Source organism: Ranitomeya imitator, chromosome 4, assembly GCF_032444005.1.
Source record: "Ranitomeya imitator isolate aRanImi1 chromosome 4, aRanImi1.pri, whole genome shotgun sequence".
In the NCBI taxonomy this organism is placed as follows: domain Eukaryota; kingdom Metazoa; phylum Chordata; class Amphibia; order Anura; family Dendrobatidae; genus Ranitomeya; species Ranitomeya imitator.
The window spans coordinates 675733287-675758102 of record NC_091285.1 but is presented as its reverse complement, the minus strand read 5'-3'; the positions used below and the strand labels follow the sequence as shown (position 1 = coordinate 675758102).

General features: G+C 41.3%; 1 protein-coding gene across 1 annotated transcript in view; it reads right to left on the bottom strand.

Moving 5' to 3' along the window:
• Positions 1-24172, bottom strand: part of LOC138674683 (serine-rich adhesin for platelets-like) — a 52231-nt gene extending 28059 nt beyond the window's left edge. The window contains exons 1-2 of the mRNA XM_069762498.1: positions 23852-24172; positions 23480-23760 (exon numbers count right to left, since the gene is read on the bottom strand). Of these exons, the coding sequence (XP_069618599.1) occupies positions 23480-23760; positions 23852-24172 (602 nt within the window). The remainder of the gene's footprint in view (positions 1-23479; positions 23761-23851) is intronic.
• Positions 24173-24816: the final 644 nt, after the last annotated feature.

The following is a 24816-nucleotide window of genomic DNA, read 5'->3' as shown; positions in this document are numbered from 1 at the left end:
CAAGAATATATCTACTATAATACTGCTCCTATGTACAAGAATATAACTACTATAATACTGCCCCTATGTAGAAGAATATAACTACTATAATACTGCTACTATGTACAAGAATATAACTACTATAACACTGCCCCCTGTGTACAATAATATAACTACTATAATACTGCTCCTATATACAAGAATATATCTACTATAATACTGCCCCTATGTAGAAGAATATAACTACTATAATACTGCTACTATGTACAAGAATATAACTACTATAACACTGCCCCCTGTGTACAATAATATAACTACTATAATACTGCTCCTATATACAAGAATATATCTACTATAATACTGCTCCTATGTACAAGAATATAACTACTATAATACTGCCCCTATGTACAAAACTATAACTACTATAATACTGCTACTATGTACAAGAATATAACTACTATAATACTGCCCCTATGTACAAGAAAATAACTACTATAATACTGCCCCTATGCACAAGAATATAACTATAATAATACTGCTCCTATGTACAAGAATATAACTACTATATTCCTGCCCCTATGTACAAGACTATACCTACTCTATCACTGCTACCTATGTACAAGACTATAACTACTATAATACTGACCCCTATGTACTAGAAAATAACTACTATAATACTCCTCCTATAAAGAAGAATATAACTACTATAATACGGCTCCTATAAACAAGAATATAACTACTGTAATACTGCCCCTATGTACAAGAATATAACTACTATAATATTTCCTCTTTATACAAGAATATAACTACTATAATACTGCTAATATGTACAAAAATATAACTACTATAATACTGCTCCTATGTGCAAGAATATGACTACTATAATGCTACTACCTATGCACAAGAATATAAATACTATCATACTGCTCCTATGTACAATAATTTAACTAAAATGATAATGTCCCTATGTACAAGAATATAACTTCTATAATATTTCCCCTATATATAAGACTATAACTACTATAATACTGCTACTATGTACAAGAATATAACTACTATAATACTTTCCCTATGTACAAGAATATAACTACTATAATTTTTCCCCTATATACAAGAGTATAGCTACTATAATACTGTCCCCTAAGTACAAGAATACAACTACTAAAATACTGTGCCCTATGTACAAGAATAATACTATAATATTGCTCCTATGTACAAATATAAAACTACTATAATACTGCTCCTATGCACAAGAATATAACTACTATAATACTGCTCTTATGAACAAAAATATAACTACTATAATACTTTCCCTTATGTACAAGAATATAACTACCATAATACTACCCCTATGTACAAGAATATAACTACTAAAATACTGCTCCTATAAACAAGAATATAACTACTATATTACTGCCTCCTATGTACAAGAATATAACTACTATAATACTGCCTCCTATGTACAAGAATATAACTACTATAATACTGCCCCTATATACAAGAATAAAAGTACTATAATACTGCTCCCTATGTACAAGAATATAACTACTATAATACTGCCTCCTATGTACAATAATATAACTACTATAATACTGCTCCTATGAACAAGAATATAACTACTATAATACTGCTCCCTATGTACAAGAATATAACTACTATAATACTGCCTCCTACGTACATGAATATAACTACTATAATACTGCCCATATGTACAAGAATGTAACTACTATAACACTTCTCCTGAGTCTAAGACTATAACTACTATAATACTGCTCCCTATGTACGATAATATAACTACTATTATACTGCCTCCTATGTACAAGAATATAACTACTATAATACTGCTCCTATGAACAAGAATATAACTACTATAATACTGCTCCCTATGTACAAGAATATAACTACTATAATACTGCCTCCTACGTACAAGAATATAACTACAATAATGCTGCCCATATGTACAAGAATATAACTACTATAATACTGCTCCTATGTACAAGAATATAACTACTATAATACTGCCTCCTACATACATGAATATAACTACTATAATACTGCCCATATGTACAAGAATATAACTACTATAACACTTCTCCTGAGTACAAGACTATAACTACTATAATACTGCTCCCTATGTACAAGAATATAACTACTATAATACTGCCTCCTATGTACAAGAATATAACTACTATAATACTGCTCCAATGAACAAGAATATAACTACTATAATACTGCTCCCTATGTACAAGAATATAACTACTATAATACTGCCTCCTACGTACAAGAATATAACTACTATAATACTGCCCATATGTACAAGAATATAACTAATATAATACTGCCCCCTATGTACAAGAATATAACTACTATAATACTGCTCCTATGTACAAGAATATAACTACTTTAATACTTCTCCTATATACAAGAATATAACTACTATAATACTTCTCCTTTGTACAAGAATATAACTACTATAATACTGCCTCCTATGTACAAGAATATAACTACTATAATACTGCCTCCTATGTACAAGAATATAACTACTATAATACTGCCCATATGTACAAGAATATAACTACTATAATACTGCCCCCTATGTACAAGAATATAACTACTATAATACTGTCTCCTATGTACAAGAATATAACTACTATAATACTGCCTATGTACAAGAATATAACTACTATAATACTGCCCCTATCTGCAAGAATATAACTATAATAATACTGCTCCTATGTACAAGAATATAACTACTATAATACTGCCCATATGTACAGGAATATAACTACTATAATACTGCCTCCTATGTACAAGAATATAACTACTATAATCTTGCCCATATGTACAAGAATATAACTACTATAATACAGCACCTATGTACAAGAATATAACTACTATAATACTGCTCCCTATGTACAAGAACATAACTACTATAATACTGCTCCTATGTACAAGAATATAACAACTATAATATTGCCTCCTACGTACAAGAATATAACTACTATAATACTGCCCCTATGTACAAGAATATAACTACTATAACACTTCTCCTGAGTACAAGAATATAACTACTATAACACTGCTCCTATGTACAAGAATATAACTACTATAATCCTGTCCCTATGTACAAGACTATACCTACTCTGTTACTGCTACCTATGTACAAGACTATAGCTACTATAATACTGACCCCTATGTACAAGAAAATAACTACTATAATACTGCTTCTATGTACAAGAATATAACTACTATAATACTGCTCCTATAAAGAAGAATATAACTACTATAATAGTGCTCCTATAAACAAGAATATAACTACTGTAATACTGCCCCTATGTACAAGAATATAACTACTATAATATTTCCTCTTTATACAAGAATATAACTACTATAATACTGCTCTTATGTGCAAGAATATAACTACTATAATGCTACTACCTATGCACAAGAATATAAATACTATAATATTGCTCCTATGGACAAAAATATAACTACGGTACTATAATACTGCTTCTATGTACAATAATTTAACTACTATTATAATATCCCTATGTACAAGAATATAACTTCTATAAAATTTCCCCTATATACAAGACTATAACAACTATAATACTGCTACTAAATACAAGAATATAACTACTATAATACTGCTCCTATGTACAAGAATATAACTGCTATAATACTGCTCCTATGTACAAGAATATAACTACTTTAATACTGCTCCTATGTACAAGAATATAACTACTATAACACTGCCCCCTGTGTACAAGAATATAACTACTATAATACTGCCCCTATGTGCAAGAATATAACTATAATAATACTGCTCCTATGTACAAGAATATAACTACGATAATCCTGTCCCTATATACAAGACTATACCTACTCTATTACTGCTACCTATGTACAAGACTATAACTACTATAATACTGACCCCTATGTACAAAAAAATAACTACTATAATACTGCCCATATGCACAGGAATATAACTACTATATTACTGCCTCCTATGTACAAGAATATAACTACTATAATCTTGCCCATATGTACAAGAATATAACTACTATAATACAGCATCTATGTACAAGAATATAACTACTATAATACTGTTCCCTATGTACAAGAATATAACTACTATAATACTGCTCCTATGTACAAGAATATAACAACTATAATATTGCCTCCTACGTACAAGAATATAACTACTATAATACTGCCCCTATGTACAAGAATATAACAACTATAACACTTCTCCTGAGTACAAGAATATAACTACTATAATACTGCCCCTATGTACAAGGATATAACTATAATAATACTGCTCCTATGTACAAGAATATAACTACTATAATCCTGTCCCTATGTACAAGACTATACCTACTCTGTTACTGCTACCTATGTACAAGACTATAGCTACTATAATACTGACCCCTATGTACAAGAAAATAACTACTATAATACTGCTTCTATGTACAAGAATATAACTACTATAATACTGCTCCTATAAAGAAGAATATAACCACTATAATAGTGCTCCTATAAACAAGAATATAACTACTGTAATACTGCCCCTATGTACAAGAATATAACTACTATAATATTTCCTCTTTATACAAGAATATAACTTCTATAATACTGCTCCTTTGTGCAATAATTTAACTACTATTATAATATCCCTATGTACAAGAATATAACTTCTATAAAATTTCCCCTATATACAAGACTATAACTACTATAATACTGCTACTATATACAAGAATATAACTACTATAATACTGCTCCTATGTACAAGAATATAACTGCTATAATACTGCTCCTATGTACAAGAATATAACTACTATAATACTGCTCCTATGTACAAGAATATAACTACTATAACACCGCCCCCTGTGTACAAGAATATAACTACTATAATACTGCCCCTATGTGCAAGAATATAACTATAATAATACTGCTCCTATGTACAATAATATAACTACGATAATCCTGTCCCTATATACAAGACTATACCTACTCTATTACTGCTACCTATGTACAAGACTATAACTACTATAATACTGACCCCTATGTACAAAAAAATAACTACCATAATACTGCCCATATGTACAGGAATATTACTACTATAATACTGCCTCCTATGTACAAGAATATAACTACTATAATCTTGCCCATATGTACAAGAATATAACTACTATAATACTGCTCCCTATGTACAAGAATATAACTACTATAATACTGCTCCTATGTACAAGAATATAACAACTATAATATTGCCTCCTACGTACAAGAATATAACTACTATAATACTGCCCCTATGTACAAGAATATAACTACTATAACACTGCTCCTATGTACAAGAATATAACTATAATAATACTGCTCCTATGTACAAGAATATAACTACTATAATCCTGTCCCTATGTACAAGACTATACCTACTCTGTTACTGCTACCTATGTACAAGACTATAGCTACTATAATACTGACCCCTATGTACAAGATAATAACTACTATAATACTGCTTCTATGTACAAGAATATAACTACTATAATACTGCTCCTATAAAGAAGAATATAACTACTATAATACTGCTCCCTATGTACAAGAATATAACTACTGTAATACTGCCCCTATGTACAAGAATATAACTACTATAATACTGCCCCTATGTACAAGAATATAACTACTATAATCCTGTCCATATGTACAGGACTATACCTACTCTATTACTGCTACCTATGTACAAGACAATAACTACTATAATACTGACCCCTATGTACAAGAATATAACTACAATAATACTGCTCCTATGGACAAGAATATAACTACTATAATAATGCTCCTATGTACAAGAATATAACTACTATAATACTGCCTATTATGTACAAGAATATAACTACTGTAATACTGCTCCTATGTACAAGAATATAACTACTATAATACTGCCTATTATGTACAAGAATATAACTACTATAATACTGCTCCTATGGACAAGAATATAACTACTATAATACTGCTCCTATGGACAAGAATATAACTACTATAATACTGCTCCTATGTACAAGAATATAACTACTATAATACTGCCTATTATGTACAAGAATATAACTACTATAATACTGCTCCTATGTACAAGAATATAACTACTATAATACTGCCTATTATGTACAAGAATATAACTACTATAATACTGACCCCTATGTACAAGAATATAACTACTATAATACTGCCTATTATGTACAAGAATATAGCTACTATAATACTGCCCCTATGTACAAGAATATAACTGCTATAATACTGCCCCTATGTACAAGAATATAACTACTATAATACTGCTCCTATGTACAAGAATATAACTACTATAATACTGCTCCTATGTACAAGAATATAACTACTATAATACTGCCCCTATGTACAAGAATATAACTACTATAATACTGCCTCCTAGCTGTGAGGTTGTGTGTCTGTAGTTCTCCTCATGTCTGGAGCAAGCCCAGGGAGGGGCCACCCTGGGCGGGGAAGCTCCCCAGGCAAGGCCCAGGCTTCTTGGCCTACACTGGGACAAGGCTCCCAGACCTCTCTGAATGGGAATATTAATCCCAAAGCCACTGTGAGACCAGTGAATGCAGCGGCCAAAGCTGCAGCAGTTCTGTGAAGGAGGAAAAACCTGCGAGTAAAGTTTTGGGAGGAAAATCTACTCCAAGTCCAGCAAAGAAGCCAGAAGTGAAAGTGTTGGTGAGTGATGTTCCACAGCACAGTATGAAGTCCTGTAACTCCCCGGTCAGTAAGCAGCCCCTGCCTGGAGCACAGGTGAAATCGGTCTCAGCTGTACCCATACCTCCCAACTTTTGAAGTTGGGAAAGAGGGACAAAGTTGGCGGCGCGCAATGCGCGCCGCGGCAGATTTTAGGCCACGTCTCTGACCACACCCATTCACTAGTCACACCCATATCCACGTCCCAACCACACCCATTTAGCACTGCTGATAACACTGTTCATAAAGAATAATTATAAACAAAAAAATATGGCCACACAGTGCTCCATACTGTATAATGGCCACACATGATGCTCCATACTGTATAACGGCCACACATGATGCTCCATACTGTATAATGGCCACACATGATGCTCCATACTGTATAATGGCCGCACATGATGCTCCATACTGTATAATGGCCACACATGATGCTCCATACTGTATAATGGCCACACATGATGCTCCATACTGTATAATGGCCACACATGATGCTCCATACTGTATAATGGCCGCACATGATGCTCCATACTGTATAATGGCCGCACATGATGCTCCATACTGTATAATGGCCGCACATGATGCTCCATACTGTATAATGGCCACACATGATGCTCCATACTGTATAATGGCCGCACATGATGCTCCATACTGTATAATGACCACACATGATGCTCCATACTGTATAATGACCGCACATGATGCTCCATACTGTATAATGGCCGCACATGATGCTCCATACTGTATAATGGCCGCACATGATGCTCCATACTGTATAATGGCCGCACATGATGCTCCATACTGTATAATGGCCACACATGATGCTCCATACTGTATAATGGCCGCACATGATGCTCCATACTGTATAATGGCCGCACATGATGCTCCATACTGTAAAATGGCCGCACATGATGCTCCATACTGTATTATGACCACACATGATGCTCCATACTGTATAATGGCCACACATGATGCTCCATACTGTATAATGACCACACATGATGCTCAATACTGTATAATGGCCACACATGATGCTCCATACTGTATAATGGCTGCACATGATGCTCCATACTGTATAATGGCCGCACATGATGCTCCATACTGTATAATGACCGAACATGATGCTCCATACTGTATAATGACCACACATGATGCTCCATACTGTATAATGGCCGCACATGATGCTCCATACTGTATAATGACTGCACATGATGCTCCATACTGTATAATGGCTGCACATGATGCTCCATACTGTATAATGGCCGCACATGATGCTCCATACTGTATAATGACCACACATGATGCTCCATACTGTATAATGACCACACATAATGCTCCATACTGTATAATGACCGCACATGATGCTCAATACTGTATAATGACCGCACATGATGCTCCATACTGTATAATGACCACACATGATGCTCCATACTGTATAATGACCACACATGATGCTCCATACTGTATAATGGCTGCACATGATGCTCCATACTGTATAATGGCTGCACATGATGCTCCATACTGTATAATGACCACACATGATGCTCCATACTGTATAATGGCCGCACATGATGCTCCATACTGTATAATGACCGCACATGATGCTCCATACTGTATATTGGCCGCACATAATACTTCGTATCGTATAATGGCCACGCATAGCTACTCCTACACTTTGCACACACGGCTCCGCTCCGTACACACGGCTCCACTCCATACATCTCATACACACACGGCTCCGCTCCGTACACCTCGTACACATTCAGCTCCGCTCCGTACACCTCGTACACATTCAGCTCCGCTCCATACACCTCATACACGGCTCCGCTCCATACACCTCATACACACACGGCTCCGCTCCATACATCTCGTACACATGGCACTACTCCGTACACCTCATACACACACCGCTCCGCTCCATACACATTGCACACGCTGCTCCGCTCCGTATACCTTCCACACACACGGCTCCACTGCGTACACATACGGCTCCTCTCCATACATCTCATACACACACAGCTCCGCTCTATACACATTGCACACGCTGCTCCGCTCCGTATACCTTGTACATGCATGGCTCTGCTCCGCACACCTCGTACACACGTGGCTCTGCTCTGTACACCTCGTACACACGTGGCTCTGCTCCGTACATCTCGTACACACGTGGCTCTGCTCCATACACCTTTCACACTCTGCTCTGATCTGCACACCCTACACACACGACTCCACTCCATACACCTTTCACACGCTGCTCCGCTCCGTACACCTCGTACACACGGCTCCGTACACCTCTTACACACGACTCCGCTCCGTACATCTTTCACATGCTGCTCCGCTCCGTACACCTCATACACATTCAGCTCCGCTCCATACACCTCGCAAACATTCAGCTCCGCTCCATACACCTCATACACGGCTCCGCTCCATACACCTCATACACACGGCTCCTCTCCATACATCTCATACACACACGGCTCCGCTCTATACACATTGCACACGCTGCTCCGCTCCGTATACCTTGTACACGCATGGCTCTGCTCCACACACCTCGTACACACGTGGCTCTGCTCTGTACACCTGTGGCTCCGCTCCGTACACCTCATACACACGTGGCTCCGCTCCGTACACCTTTCACACTCTGCTCTGATCCGCACACCTCTTACACCCACGACTCCACTCCATACACCTTTCACACGCTGCTCCGCTCCGTACACCTCGTACACACGCGGGTGTGCTCCGTACACCTCGTACACACGGCTCCGTACACCTCTTACACACGACTCCGCTCCGTACATCTTTCACATGCTGCTCCGCTCCGTACACCTCATACACACGCGGCTGTGCTTCGTACACCTCGTACACACGCGGCTGTGCTCTGTACACCTCGTACACACGGCTCCGTACACCTCTTACACACGACTCCGCTCCGTACACCTTTCAAATGCTGCTCCGCTCCGTACACCTCGTACACACGCGGCTGTGCTCTGTACACCTCGTACACATGGCTCCGTACACCTCTTACACACGACTCCACTCCGTACACCTTTCACATGCTGCTCCGCTCCGTACACCTCGTACACACGTGGCTGTGCTCCGTACACCTTTCACATGCTGCTCCGCTCCGTACACCTCGTACACACGCGGTTGTGCTCCGTACACCTCGTACACACGGCTCTGTACACTTCGTAGACATGGCTCCGCTCCGTACACCTTTCACATGCTGCTCCGCTCCGTACACCTCGTACACACGCGGTTGTGCTCCGTACACCTTGTACACACGCGGCTGTGCTCCGTACACCTCGTACACACGGCTCTGTACACCTCGTACACACGGCTCCGCTCCGTACACCTTTCACATGCTGCTCCGCTCCATACACACGCGACTGTGCTCCGTACACCTCGTACACACGACTCCACTCTGTACACCTCATACACATGCGGCTGTGCTCCGTACACTTCGTACACACGCGGCTGTGCTCCGTACACCTCATACACATGGCTCCGTACACCTCGTACCCATGGCTCCGTACACCTCTTACACACGACTCTGCTCCGTACACCTTTCACAGTACGAGGTGCACCGAGCGGAGCCGTGTGTGTACGAGGTGCACCAAGCAGAGCCGCGTGTGTGTGTCTGTGTACGAAGTGTACTGAGTGGAGCCTCAGCCGCGTGTGTGCACCGAGCGGAGCTGCAGCTTGTAATTAGCACATGATGATACAGTGACTGTCATAGGGGTTTAGGCTTAGGCCTTTTATGCCAGGGTAAAAAAAGCAGCCACATTGATTAGTGTTGTCACTCTCTCCCAGGAGGCTGCAGCTGCTCCTCCTCCACAATGCACTGGACGGAGGAGTCATCTCTGTGACATCCACTACTCACTGATCTGCATCTGTCCCATTAGCAGCCTCCAGTCCACTCACGGTCTGCTGCTTACATTGCCCCCGGCACCCAGGCTGTGTCCGGCTGTGTTATGTCACCTCAGGTGTCCCCTCTCTCTGAACTGTGAGGCACACTGAAGACTCAGGAACACACCGACGAGGAAGGGGCGTGGCCTAACAAAAGGGGGCGTGTTACAGCAGCTTCAACTGTTCTGTCTGCGGGAAGCTCTGCGTCCAGTGCAGGACAGCCGGGACAAGCATGAAATCCGGGGCAGTCCCGCACAATGAGGGACGGTTGGGAGGTATGGCTGTACCAATCACCTCTCCTGCCTCCAGGCAGAGACGGACGTCTTTGGAAAGACAGACCATCCAGGAGAACTTGCAGCAACATGGCAGTGTGGCGCTGTCAGGACGCACCCGGTCACAGTCAGGTGGCAGCGATAAACCTGCTGCGGAGCCGGCATCCAGCCGAGGAGCCACAAAGCCGTCTGTGGTGGAGCCGCACAAGACAGTGTTCAAAACCCCTGCACCTGTGGTGAAGACAAAACCTGTGCAGCCGGCGCGTGCACCCGAGCTGCAGCTAGCGGACGAGATACCGGGACTTGTCAGAAAACTGGGTGAGTTACAGCAGCAAAAAAAAGCGCTGCAAATGGAGGAAGACTTTATAACCTAAAGACCACTAATCCTGCCAGTAATGATGTGTATGACCTGAGACTGAACACACTGGGGGTGCAGCTGGCAAGTGTGGTGCAGGACATTGAGTCTGTGCTGGAGGGCATGGGGCCCCTGGCGGAGACCTACAGGAACCGGGAGCGGTTCGCCTCCTATAAGCAGGACTGTGCTGTAGAGACCAGGACCCCTGATGTTCAGGACGGGACCCCCCGGACACGGCCAGTGTTACAGGCTGCCCGCTTCTGCTTCCAAGAAGGAAAAAAACTGCAGCAGCAAGCAGCTGAGTGTGAACAGGAGCTTGCACTTCAGACTCCAACAGAGGCACCACAGGTCCCAGAATGCCCCACGCAGGAGCAGGACAGTGTTTGTGAGACTGTTTGTGCTGCTGAGGCAGCTGAGTGTGAATAGGAGCTTGCACTTCAGACTCCAGCATAGGCACCACAGGTCCCAGAATGCTCCATGCAGGAGCAGGACAGTATATGTGAGACTGTTTGTGTTTATGAGGCTGAGGCACAGACTGGGGCTGGTGATGTTGTGCCCATGGGGTCGGGGGTTGGGGAGGTTTCACATTCTGTCATGGACGTGGCACTGTCTGATGATAATGATGCTACTAATGATAATGTGCATGATATGTGTGACTATCCCCCGTTACCATCTAGTCCACAAGGTGTGGCAGCCCCCCCTGCTGCAGACCCTCTCCCTGTCAGTCGGCCCAGTGTGGCCCGGCAGGTGCCCCCCAGGAATGCCTGGAGCCGCGACGCCCCATCCTTCACTTCCAGCGCCAGGTATACCGGCCAGACTTTTAAGCGCATTAATGTGATGCGGTTTAAGTACATAGGTGTCAAGGAGGATCTGCCGCAGCGCAGGTATGTGGTGAGAGAGCTGCTATGCGGCCAGATGGGGTTTGTGGCAAACGAGATACTGGCGGTGTCCAATCTTCAGGACAGACAAGGCTACGAGGTCAGCTTCAAGCTGCAGTGTGACCTGGACAGGTTCTGGGCCAATTACCCCAGGTTCAGAGATGCTGAAGGCTGGAATAAATTTATATTGGTTCCTATCTCCAGGCCGGACACTGTCACGGTAAATATCACCTTCTGGAATGAGGCCGTTTCCCCCACAGGACATCGAGGTTTGGCTCCGGAGACACTGTGACCTCGCCTCTGGACTCTCCAAGGTCAGAGATGAGGATGGTATCTGGACAATGGGGTGGAAAGCTGTGGTGAAACTGCGGCAACTCAATAACATTACTGCCCATTTACCCAACTCCTTCTTCATTGGGAGGGAGAAGGGAAGATGTTATTACCCCGGGCAGCCCAGAAAGTGCTTCAAATGTGGTGAGAAAGGTCATCTGGCCAACGCCTGTACGGTGGTGAAGTGCAGCTTGTGTGGGGATATCGGCCATGTCGCTGTGGATTGCCGGGATGTTAGGTGCAACCTCTGCGGTAAGATGGGCCACCCTCACAGGGACTGTCCAGACGCCTGGCATAATATCTGCAGGGTCTTCCCTGATGAGGCTGTACTGGCAGGGGCAGAGGCTCAGGAGGATGAGGATGTGGTGGCAGGGGCGCATGAGGGGGAGGATTTAATTTCAGGAGAGATGGTGACCAGCCCAAATGCCCAACAGGAGTCCACTCATAAGCAGGGTGCAGAGGGGAACATGGAGGTCGCTCCTCAGGTCCAGCAGCCTCAGGTAGCCCCCCCTTCAGCATCACTATCTGAATCTGATGACTGGAGTGTTAATCACAATAAAAGGAAGAAAAAGAGCACGTCCTCCCGTAAACCTGAGACAGAATATGACACCGGTCAGAGTGCTACTAGGAAGGTTCAGAATTCTGCAGGAGTGATGGTTGTGTCCAACAAGTATGGGGTTTTATCTGAGTCTAATGATGACGATTATGAGACAGAGTTGAGGAAAGTTGATGCAGAGTGTGACAGGGACATAGAGGACCACCCTCCGTCAAAGCGGAAGCCCTTATCTGTGGACCCTCAGGTAGAGTCTGACATGGACACCGGCGGTGGACAGAACATCCCTGACTCATGATGATGGCAGTTACTGTGCTCCTCTATTGTGTTGTGATGGCGGGGTTCTCATTAACACTGACCTCCAGTAATGTCAATAGTATTAAGGCAAGGAGGACGAGACATGTGGTGTATGAACATCTCACACATCTGGACACCGATGTCATTTTCCTGCAGGAGACACGACTGACATCTCTGGGGCTTATGAGAGAGGCTGAGAGGGAATGGCGGTGCGGTCCTTCTTTCTGGTCACTGGCTGTGGAGCCTTACGCCGGAGTCGCTGTCCTGTTTAACACCAATGATGTGACTGTGCATAGGATGACGGAGGTGGTCATGGGAAGATGTTTGGTCCTGGAAGTCACTATTCATGGGAGGCGACTCCGGCTTATTAACATCTATGGGCCACAGACAGTGACTGACAGGATTCAGCTATTTAATAACGTTAAGCCTTACCTCTTCACTTCTCTTCCGGTGGTGATGGCAGGGGACTTTAATGCCATACTGACATCAGGTGACAGTACCTCGGGCAGGACAGTGACCAGGGACGGTAAGGTCCTACATAACATTATAATGCAGGCTGGACTGACTGACATTTTCGCACAGGGAGGTCGACAGCCAAAATTCACATATTCATGTTCCAACAGGAGCAGTAGGATAGATTTTGCTTTTGTGAGCCCTACTGAGGATGTCGACACCCTGAGTGAGAAGGTCGTCCCTTACTCTGATCACCTCGCCTTGTGCTTCTGTCTGGGGACCTCTAACCGTCCAGACATCGGTAGAGGGCTGTGGAAGCTCAATTCCAGTCTCCTGGATGATGCTTATGTTCAGAGTCGTGTCTACTCCCTTATCCAGCTTCATCTAGATAGGGTTGACTTCTATGATAACATGACCGACTGGTGGGAGGACGTCAAGTAGGATATCAGATCCCTCTTAAAGAGACTGTCAGTTAATAAAGGGAGGAATAAGTACAGCCAGTACCTAAAGCTGCGTAAAGAATTGGAGTCACTATATTCGGCGGGCGGGGATGACAAAGTGAAGATCGACCAACTGAAATCTGAGATAAGGCAGTATCAGTATAGTAGGTATACCTCCCTGGTTCTTGAACGGGATTATGGGTCCTTAGGGGCTCCTGATCCCTTTGAGAATTGCAGGGAGAGGGTAGTCAAAAAAATGGTCACGGGTCTCACTGACTTCCAGGGTGTATTGCAGGAGTCACGGGAGGGTGTCCTGGAGGTGGTGAGATCTTACTATGCTGACTTGTTTCAGAGGAAAGTTTTGGATAAAGATAAGATGGCTCAATTCTTGGAGGCAACTCCTACGCCTGATACTAATGATCTGGACTTTTCTCCTTTGACAGCGGAGTTAACGGTGGAGGAAGTTAAGGAGGCTATTGATAAATTACATCTGAAGAAGGCACCAGGTCCAGATGGCATAACAGCAGAATTTTATAGGAAATTCAGAGACCTCCTGGCTCCAATCCTCGTGGATGTGTATAGAAGTTGTCTAGAAAATCACCTGATGCCTCCATCCATGAGAGTGTCCTCGTTGATTCTGCTGTCTAAAGGTAAAGAGCCGAGCGACATCAAGAACTGGAGGCCGATTGCCCTCTTGAATGTGGACAGGAAGATTCTAGCAAAGATCCTGTTTTCTAGATTAGTCTGTTTGTCCCCAGCACTGTTGGCAGGCTCACAGTTTGGCACAGTAAAAGGGCGGAACATCTCTGGAGCAGTCATCTCGATACAGGAGATGTTTGAGAGATGTAAAGCCCTGCGGTGTGGGAAATATATTGTTAGTCTGGACCAGGCTAAAGCCTTTGACAGGGTTGATCATGACTATCTGTGGGCCACTTTGTCAAAGTACGGTATTCCGGGACAATTTGTGGATTGGCTGAAGACATTGTACAGAGAGGCGGTGAGCTTTCCTCTGATTAATGGTTGGCAGGGTGACACTTTTGGAGTTGAGGCAGGGGTGAGACAGGGTTGCCCACTGAGTCCGCTCCTGTATGTTTTTGCCCTAGACCCGTTTCTGAGGTCACTGCAGGAGTGTGATTTTCAGGGGGTGCCGGTCCCCCATTGCCTGCCTCTGAAGGTTGTTGCCTATGCGGATGATGTGACGTTGGTGATCTCTAATCCTCGAGAGGTGCAGATGTTATCTGCATCTATCAGAAGTTACTCAGAGGCCTCCGGGTCTCTGGTCAACCTTGAGAAGAGTCAAGCTCTGTGGACATTAGATACTGATCCCAGCTATGATCTGCTGCAGTTTGCCAAAGCCTCCACCCATATTAAGATCCTCGGGGTTAAATGTGGGAGGGATGATAATGCCACCCTAAATTGGGAGGAGAAATTGGAAGCCGGAAATGCAAAGGTTCAGCGATGGAAGAACTGGAGGCTGACCTACAGAGAAAGGGTCGCAATGTTGAAGACTTATCTGGTCCCTGTTTTCTTGTATGTCTCTGTCATTTTTCCTTTGCCAGAATCTTTCTCAGCGAGGCTCTTCAGCCTGTTCTTCCAGCTCTTGTGGGGGAATAGGTTGAACCTAATAAAGAGGGGAATAACCTACCTACGGCGGAGAGAGGGTGGGCTGGATATGTTGAATCCAAGGGTTTTCTTTGACTCCTTGTTTCTAAAAGTAAATTTTGCGAACATGGACTCAAACAGTAGCTCTCTGTGGGTAAATAGTATCAGGTACTGGATATTGCCTTTTGCAGAATCTTGGGTGCGAGGCGGCAGTCTCAAGAGGAGGAGATGGACAGGTGACCACCTCCCCCAGTATCTGGACTATGGTCTGAAGTGTGTTAGGAGGTGGGGACTGGAGAAGTCTTACATTGAGAGCAGTACGAGAAGAGACCTGTATGCTCATGCATGTAGGACTTTCTTCTACTCTCCACTGGCCCTGAGAGATTGTGTCACGACCACCCTGCAGGAAAGTCTTAGGTTCCTAAACGGGAAACGACTTCCTCCTAAACTGTTTGATGTCACTTGGCTTTCACTGCATAGTCGTCTCTTTGTCAGGGGGAACCTGAAACATCTGAGTGTCTCTGATAGGAATTGTCCCCTTGGTTGTCAGCAGGAGGAGACTATGGAGCACTTTATATGTGATTGCTGGGGAGGGAGGAAGATCTGGGAGGAAGTGTCCGATAATCTAAAAATCCCCAGACTGCGGACTCTAAAGTATTCTGACATAATCTATGGTGTCCCCTCCACTGTTAGTAACATCGACAGAGAGACAATGTACATTATTATAAGTGTTATCAAGTACTATCATTGGCACATGAGAACCCGGGTGTCACTGCACAATGAGCTGTTTGATCACACCGCTGCGGCTGCTCAGGTAATGTCAGATAAAATCGCTAGAAGTTGGAAGGAGTCAGAGGAACATTAAGTTATGGAGCAACATAAATTTCAGTTAGGAAATATGATGGTATATATTTATTTTGTTTTGTTTGTTTCATTTTCTTCTCCCTCCAGGTGTGGACACTTTTATTTATATATGAATATGATCTGACTATTTAGTACTTGTGTATATGTAACCTAAGTGATTTGTGTTTTTGTAATGCTGGGTGATTTTTGTTTTTATTATAATTGTATTTATGTTTGGTTTTATAATAAAAATTGCCCCTATGTACAAGAATATAGGTACTATAATACAGCTCCTATGTACAAGAATATAACTACTATAATACTGCCCCTATGTACAAGAATATAGCTACCATAATACTGCTCCTATGTACAAGAATATAACTACTATAATACTGCCTCTTATGTCCAAAAATATAACTACTATAATACTGCTCCTATGTACAAGAATATAACTACTAAAATACTGCCCCTTATGTCCAAGAATATAACTACTATAATACTGCCTCCTATGTACAAGAATATAACTACTATAATACTGCCCCTTATGTCCAATAATATAACTACTATAATACTGCCCCTATGTACAAGAATATAACTACTATAATACTGCTCCTATGTACAAGAATATAACTATTATAATACTGCCCCAATGTACAAGAATATAATTACTATAATACTGCCCCTATGTATAAGAATATAGCTACTATAATACTGCTCCTATGTACAAGAATATAACTACTATAATACTGCTCCTATGTACAAGAATATAACTACTATAATACTGCCCCTATGTACAAGAGTATAACTACTATAATACTGCCCCTATGTACAAGAATATAACTACTATAATACTGCCCCAATGTACAAGAATATAATTACTATAATACTGCCCCTATGTATAAGAATATAACTACTATAATACTGCCCCTTATGTCCAAGAATAGAACTACTATAATACTGCCCCTATATACAAGAATATAACTACTATAATACTGCCCCTATGTACAAGAGTATAACTACTATAATACTGCCCCTATGTACAAGAATATAACTATTATAATACTGCCCCAATGTACAAGAATATAATTACTATAATACTGCCCCTATGTACAAGAATATAACTACTATAATACTGCCCCTTATGTCCAAGAATAGAACTACTATAATACTGCCCCTATATACAAGAATATAACTACTATAATACTGCTCCTATGTACAAGAATATAACTACTATAATACTGCCCCTATGTACAAGAATTTAACTACTATAATACTGCCCCTATATACAAGAATATAACTACTATAATAATTTCCCCTATGTTCAAGAATATAACTACTATAATACTGCCTCTTATGTCCAAAAATATAACTACTATAATACTGCTCCTATGTACAAGAATATAACTACTATAATACTGCCCCTTATGTCCAAGAATATAACTACTATAATACTGCCTCCTATGTACAAGAATATAACTACTATAATACTGCCCCTTATGTCCAATAATATAACTACTATAATACTGCCCCTATGTACAGGAATATAGGTACTATAATACTGCTCCTATGTACAAGAATATAACTACTATAATACTGCTCCTATGTACAAGAATATAACTACTATAATACTGCCCCAATGTACAAGAATATAATTACTATAATACTGCCCCTATGTATAAGAATATAGCTACTATAATACTGCTCCTATGTACAAGAATATAACTACTATAATACTGCTCCTATGTACAAGAATATAACTACTATAATACTGCCCCTATGTACAAGAGTATAACTACTATAATACTGCCCCTATGTACAAGAATATAACTATTATAATACTGCCCCAATGTACAAGAATATAATTACTATAATACTGCCCCTATGTATAAGAATATAACTACTATAATACTGCCCCTATGTACAAGAATATAACTATTATAATACTGCCCCAATGTACAAGAATATAATTACTATAATACTGCCCCTATGTACAAGAATATAACTACTATAATACTGCCCCTTATGTCCAAGAATAGAACTACTATAATACTGCCCCTATATACAAGAATATAACTACTATAATACTGCTCCTATGTACAAGAATATAACTACTATAATACTGCCCCTATGTACAAGAATTTAACTACTATAATACTGCCCCTATATACAAGAATATAACTACTATAATAATTTCCCCTATGTTCAAGAATATAACTACTATAATACTGCTCCTATGTACAAGAATACAACTACTATAATACTGCCCCTATGTACAATAATATATCTACTATTATACTGATCCTATGTGCAAGAATATAACTACTATAATACTGCCCCTATGTACAAGAATATAACTACTTTAATACTTATCTGTTGCAGTTTTGAGGACAGAACTTCTTATTATTTGAACCATTCTATGTAACTTTTATACTGTATACTATATTTATATTATTTTTTAGTTCTTTCTATACTGTACCTGGTCTTACGACAACGATCTCACAGTTGCTTCCCATGAAGTCAGGAAGACATGAACACTTGAAACCATCAAAAGTTCCTCCATTAGCACAGAAAAGTCCTGAGTAAAATATGACAAACAGATTTTGGTGACATTATACTCCTTTGGTAATTTACCATACTATCTTTTTATACTTATATTCTGTGCAGATAATGTACCAGAACTCTTATATTTGTCAAATATTCAGTGGTCAAGATGAGCAATTCAAGGGGAAAATTATCGGCAGTCAGAAGTAAGGGACTTCCTGAGAAGAACTCTCAGAGGGTTCAGAATATAGGATGTAGGATGGTGGTTAGGTAAACTAAAGTCAAAGTCATCGAAAAGAAACATTTAATGGTTAGTTAAAACAATAAGAGGCCGAGAAACCTACTCAGGTTTCGTTCAAACTATTGACTCTAGGAGAGGAGAAGAATCGTGACAATTCCCCATAGTTTGTAAGCTTGCGAGCAGGGCCCTCACTCCTCCTGGTATCTGTTTTGAACTGTATTTCTGTTATGCTGTAATGTTTATTGTCTGTACAAGTCCCCTCTATAATTTGTAAAGCGCTGCGGAATATGTTGGCGCTATATAAATAAAATTATTATTATTATTATTTATTATTATTACCTACGCACAGCTTCCTCTCAACTACGAGTTGGCAACCCAAGAGTGAAGAAATGCCCTGACAAATTGGATCCCCTAGGAAAGTCAAATTATGTATATCATACAGCAACCAGCAGTGTTAACCACACCAATCTCCTTGTCCTACGATCAACAGTTATGACCCAGTTCCACATGGTATAGTCGGCAGAATCCAGAGTTGAGCATGAACCACTCTGCATTTTTTGAAAAAAGACATGAGGAGGTCAGCGCTCTAAGGTGAATCATCAGCCAACTGGTTGGAACTTGGGAGGTGGTGAAATTTCACAGGCTTAAAGTATGATTGCTTGACCTTCCAATGGAAGCCAAGATGCCTATATGTAAAACTTTGAAGTGTGAGATTCTGACTGATCAGCACTGCTGGGTAAGAATGTGGACCTGGTGGTGAAAGTCAGAATAACGGGACTGTCCATGAGCTGCCTGGCCAAAACAGGTTTTGAGGTCTCTACCATGACTAACATGCTATAATAGCATCACCTACAGGGAAGTGGGTTGGAAAATCCTTGTCTCACTGTGACCACCACTAAGAACTTCCCTATCTTGCTGGATATGATGTCATGTGGAGATACAGATCTTTTTAGCTTGAGTTTTAACAAAAACGGCAGTGGTAGTATTCCCCAGCTGTGATCTTAGACCCCATATTAAAACCAACAATGCAAGAAATAGTCGTTGTGCAGAGAACCACAGTTTTGGTCCAAGTGTGATCCATCAAAACATTGGATCACATTCGGACCAATGATGTTCAATGAGTTAGTGCACATATCTGATTTTTTTGTTCGGACCGTGTGCGAGCAGCGTGCATGATTTTCCTCCCATAATCCTATGGCACTCACCCATTCTTGTTTATGGAGCCATGGAGAACATCGAATCTCAATCAATTTTTATGGACCGACTGATTGGAGAAGATGGAGACTTTTTTCAATTCTCCACTTCTGAGAAAACGAGATGCTACTGTGATCTAACTCTAATCAAACTCTTATCAGAGTCTGATGAGAGTGTAACTAGCAAAATCGGATTGTTTTTTTCGGATGGAGATCATACGATCATCTTTATGAGAGGAAGATATTGACATACAGTATTTTTGCATAACCTTTAGGCAGGTTAATTCACAAATTCCAATTTTGGATGAGAAGAGACAAGAAGTAAATATGTCAACCAAGTAATTAGATTTCAACAATATGGAAACTAGACAGTTAACATCGAACGAATCCTTAATAGAATTTCCCCTCCTGGGGAACCTTTAGATTAACATCATTTGATTCCAAGGAGCCTTGATTGGGAAAAAACTTACTCATAGACCTAAAGTACGTAAAGATTTTCAAAAATTCCAAAATATTAAAAAAAGAATAAAGCATACTCCTTGTTTTATAATGATGTGTGATTTCAATTTAGACTATGATGGACTTTTAAGAAAAGATTTTCGATGAAGAACAAATTTCCCCATCTATATTATTTTCTGCCACTGGCCGATATTAATGTTTTAGGAAACTATGAAATTGCCTAACATATTAATTGAGCAGAAGCAATGTCCTTGAGGATAATTATGACCACCTTGTTGGTAAGATAATTTCGACAGGAGTCTGTGGACCAAGTTCTTCTGAGTGGAGCGAGCAGTACAAGTTTTCTCAAAGGTTTTCCTCGCCATTCATGGGACTCTGAGATTGTACCATAGTGGTCTTGCACTTTTTTGGGGATGTAACCCCCTTTTGAAACTCATTCTTTATCATTTTTGCTTTTGAAGTCAACACCGATCAGTTGGAACCCTAATGTCTCCGGAGTCCTTACACAATTTCTATTGATTGGTCATGACTATCAACAGGGCCAACTTTACAAACAAATCAAATTATCAGGTAGAAATAAAATAAACTTTATACCTAAGTTTGATAAAAGCAAAACATCTTGTAAAAAGTCAAAGCACAAAAAGTCAGTGCACATAAGAAATAAATCCAAGGTTAGCATCGTACAGTAAATAAAAAAAATTGACAAAAATATATCCAACCTGGCCAGCAAATTTCCATCTGAAAACATCTTCTTAAATGAATATATCCCTGCCATATACATTAATTAGACATGGCCCTCATTGAAAGAAACTTACCAGACACTGGATAGGTTAGCACCAGCACCATCACAAGAGACCACAAAAGGGTCCCCATCCCTCAGGATTCAGAATATTTTAGTTTCTGTGCCAAACATTAACATCTTCTTTCATGCTAGGTTCACTTATGAGCCTTGACCGGCAAGTAAGTAATATTTATGACGGAGCAGGGATGCCGACTCCAGCTATAAAGTATGTGACGCAAGGCGACGGGTGACGCACAGGGCGTGACACTTCTTTTTGAGTGCAAAGGTTTGTGGTGTTATTGGTTACAAAGAAACAATGATAGAGTCCAGAAATAATTGACCCTGTAATCTTAGAACAAGGCAGGTCTCTGCGTATGGGATAGGCTACTAAATAGCCTATTAAACCTATAGTGCTGATTTTTTTAGCTATATCCACTTTGGTATGAGGGTGCATGTACATGGTAAGACCCTGTGCATTGCGTTCGTATGGCAGAACATGGAACCTTGATGACCCCTATAAGAAAACCTTTGGGCATTATCGTACAAGTTCCATCAGACTTTGTATATTTGAAGAAATGCCTCTACAGTTCAATGGAGCCCATGACCGTTTTGGTTTATTTTTTTATTACCCGTCATTACATAGCATTATCATAGTCCATATCTTTGTAAACAAAATACAATTACTCAGATAAGATGATGACTCCAAATGGCTTCCATCCAATTTCCCTCATCTCAGTTGCATTGTAGGTCCAAGCTGAAAGGAATTAACAAGTATACCAAAACATTTTGGACTGTGAGAAGCTCACGGAATATATTGCATTTTCCATGAGTGTATTCAACAGGTTGAAAGTCTTTTGGACAATGCTTCTTCAGGCAGTTTGGAAGGTCGGCTTACTTAGCTGCTGCTCCAGGTAGCTACAATTACATATTTGGTTAAAGTTTCTAGGTGGTTTATTGCCTCATAAACCAAAAACCCAAACTGGTAACAGAAAACAGCTTTTCTGCCTCAAATGAAAGTAAACAGTTGACATAAAATCCTTCCCAGTACTTCTTGAACAACACCTATGGCAGCGCTCCCAGGAGCTAGCAGTCTGAAGGTTTCCTTCCTCCACACTACACACAGAAAGAGGGAAAAAACTGGCTGGACATTAAACTCCCTCCAGCCACACCCTGGAGGTGCAGATATGGTGGGTAGGTGTCTGGCCCATTCCTGACCTACCCACCATGAAAGCCAGGCCCATTTAGCGGCTGGTTGCTTTCAGCACATATCATAAAGGAGCACAAACTAATGGCTTTCACATCACACAGGAAAGCAACCTTTGTGACACATATCTTCCCTCACTTATGGTGCCAGTGACCCTGTCAAATATGCCCCCCTCGGCCCAAAGCCGGGGGATATGGCACCTTCAGACACCAAACAGAGAATTCGGGAGAGGGCATCTGTGTTCCCGTGTAACTTCCCGAGTTTATGTTATACGTGGAACCTGAAATCCTGGAGGCCTTAGAACCACCTAGTCACCCAGGCATGCTTACCCTTTTTCTCCTTTAACCATCTCATGGGATATGATTGGACACAAGTGTAAACTTCTGGCCTAGTAGACAATACTTCAATGTATCCATGGCCCATTTTATGGCCAGACACTCTTTCTCCACAATGGCATAGTTTTTCTTGCTTGACGAGAGCATCCAGCTCAAATACAGGATGGAATGCTCTTCCCCATTTACTTCTTGATACAGCATGGCTCCCAACCCAACTTCTAAGGCATCCATCTGGACCACGAAGTCTTTGCTGAAGTCTGGTGCAACCAGAACCGGATGTTTACACAGAGCCTTCTTCAGCTCCTGGAATGCCATCTCTGTATCAGCAATCCATTTAATTATCATTGACTTTAAGAAGGTCCGTTTATGGTGCAGCAATTATAGGAAAACTTGGGATGAACCCCCGGTAATAGCTCACAATTCCAAGAAATGTACTCACTTGCTTCTTGAAAAGCGATTGCGGCCACTTCTGAATCGCCTCGATTATGTTTATCTGTGTCTTAATTTCGCCCATCCCGATGACATAGCCCTGGTACTTAGCCTCTTCCTTCCCTATGGCAGATTTTTTGGGATTTATGGTGAACCCTGCAGTTCCTAAAGCATCCAGAACCAACTGTACCTTTGGCAGATGACTAGCCCAGTCAAGGCTAAAGACCACAATGCCATCGAGGTATGCTGCAGCATACTTCTTATGCAGAGTCAGGATCCAATCCATTGCCCTCGGGAAGGTGTCCGGGGCCTCCTGCAGACCGAAGGGCATCCTGGCATATGAAAACACCCATCATGCATCGAGATGGTTGTCTTCTTCTTGGCACTCCGATCTGCCAATAGCCCTTCGTCAGATCGAGGGTTGTACTGTACCTTGCGGGTCCAAGTCTCTCAATGAGTTCATCCTCACGAGGCATCAGGAAAGCTTCAAAACTTGAGACTTCATTCAGCCTGCGGTAGTCTTTTCAAAACCGCCACTCATCATCTGGCTTCAGCACGAGGACAATGGGTCTCGACCATCCACTTTTCGAATCCTCTGCCACCCCAAAGACTAGCATCCTCTTCACCTCATCTGATATCACCTCTCTCCATGCTTCCAGAATTCTATAGGGCTTGAGGTTCACTCTTGCATGCGATTCTCTCACCATGTCATGTCCACCACCTGTGCATGCCCTGGCAACTCTGAGAACAGGTAATGGTTCCACTGCAACAGCTTCTGACACTGTTGCCTCTGGGTCGGCATTAGAGACTCTGCAATGAAACAGTTTTTCCCCCAGACATGGATTATGGCAATACAAAGGTGACATCAACCCCACAAATATTAACCTCACTTGCCTCCGCTACAGGGCAAGTGGGAAGAGCCAGGCAAAACGCCAGAATTGGCAAATCTAATAGATGTGTCTTTTCTGGGTAGCT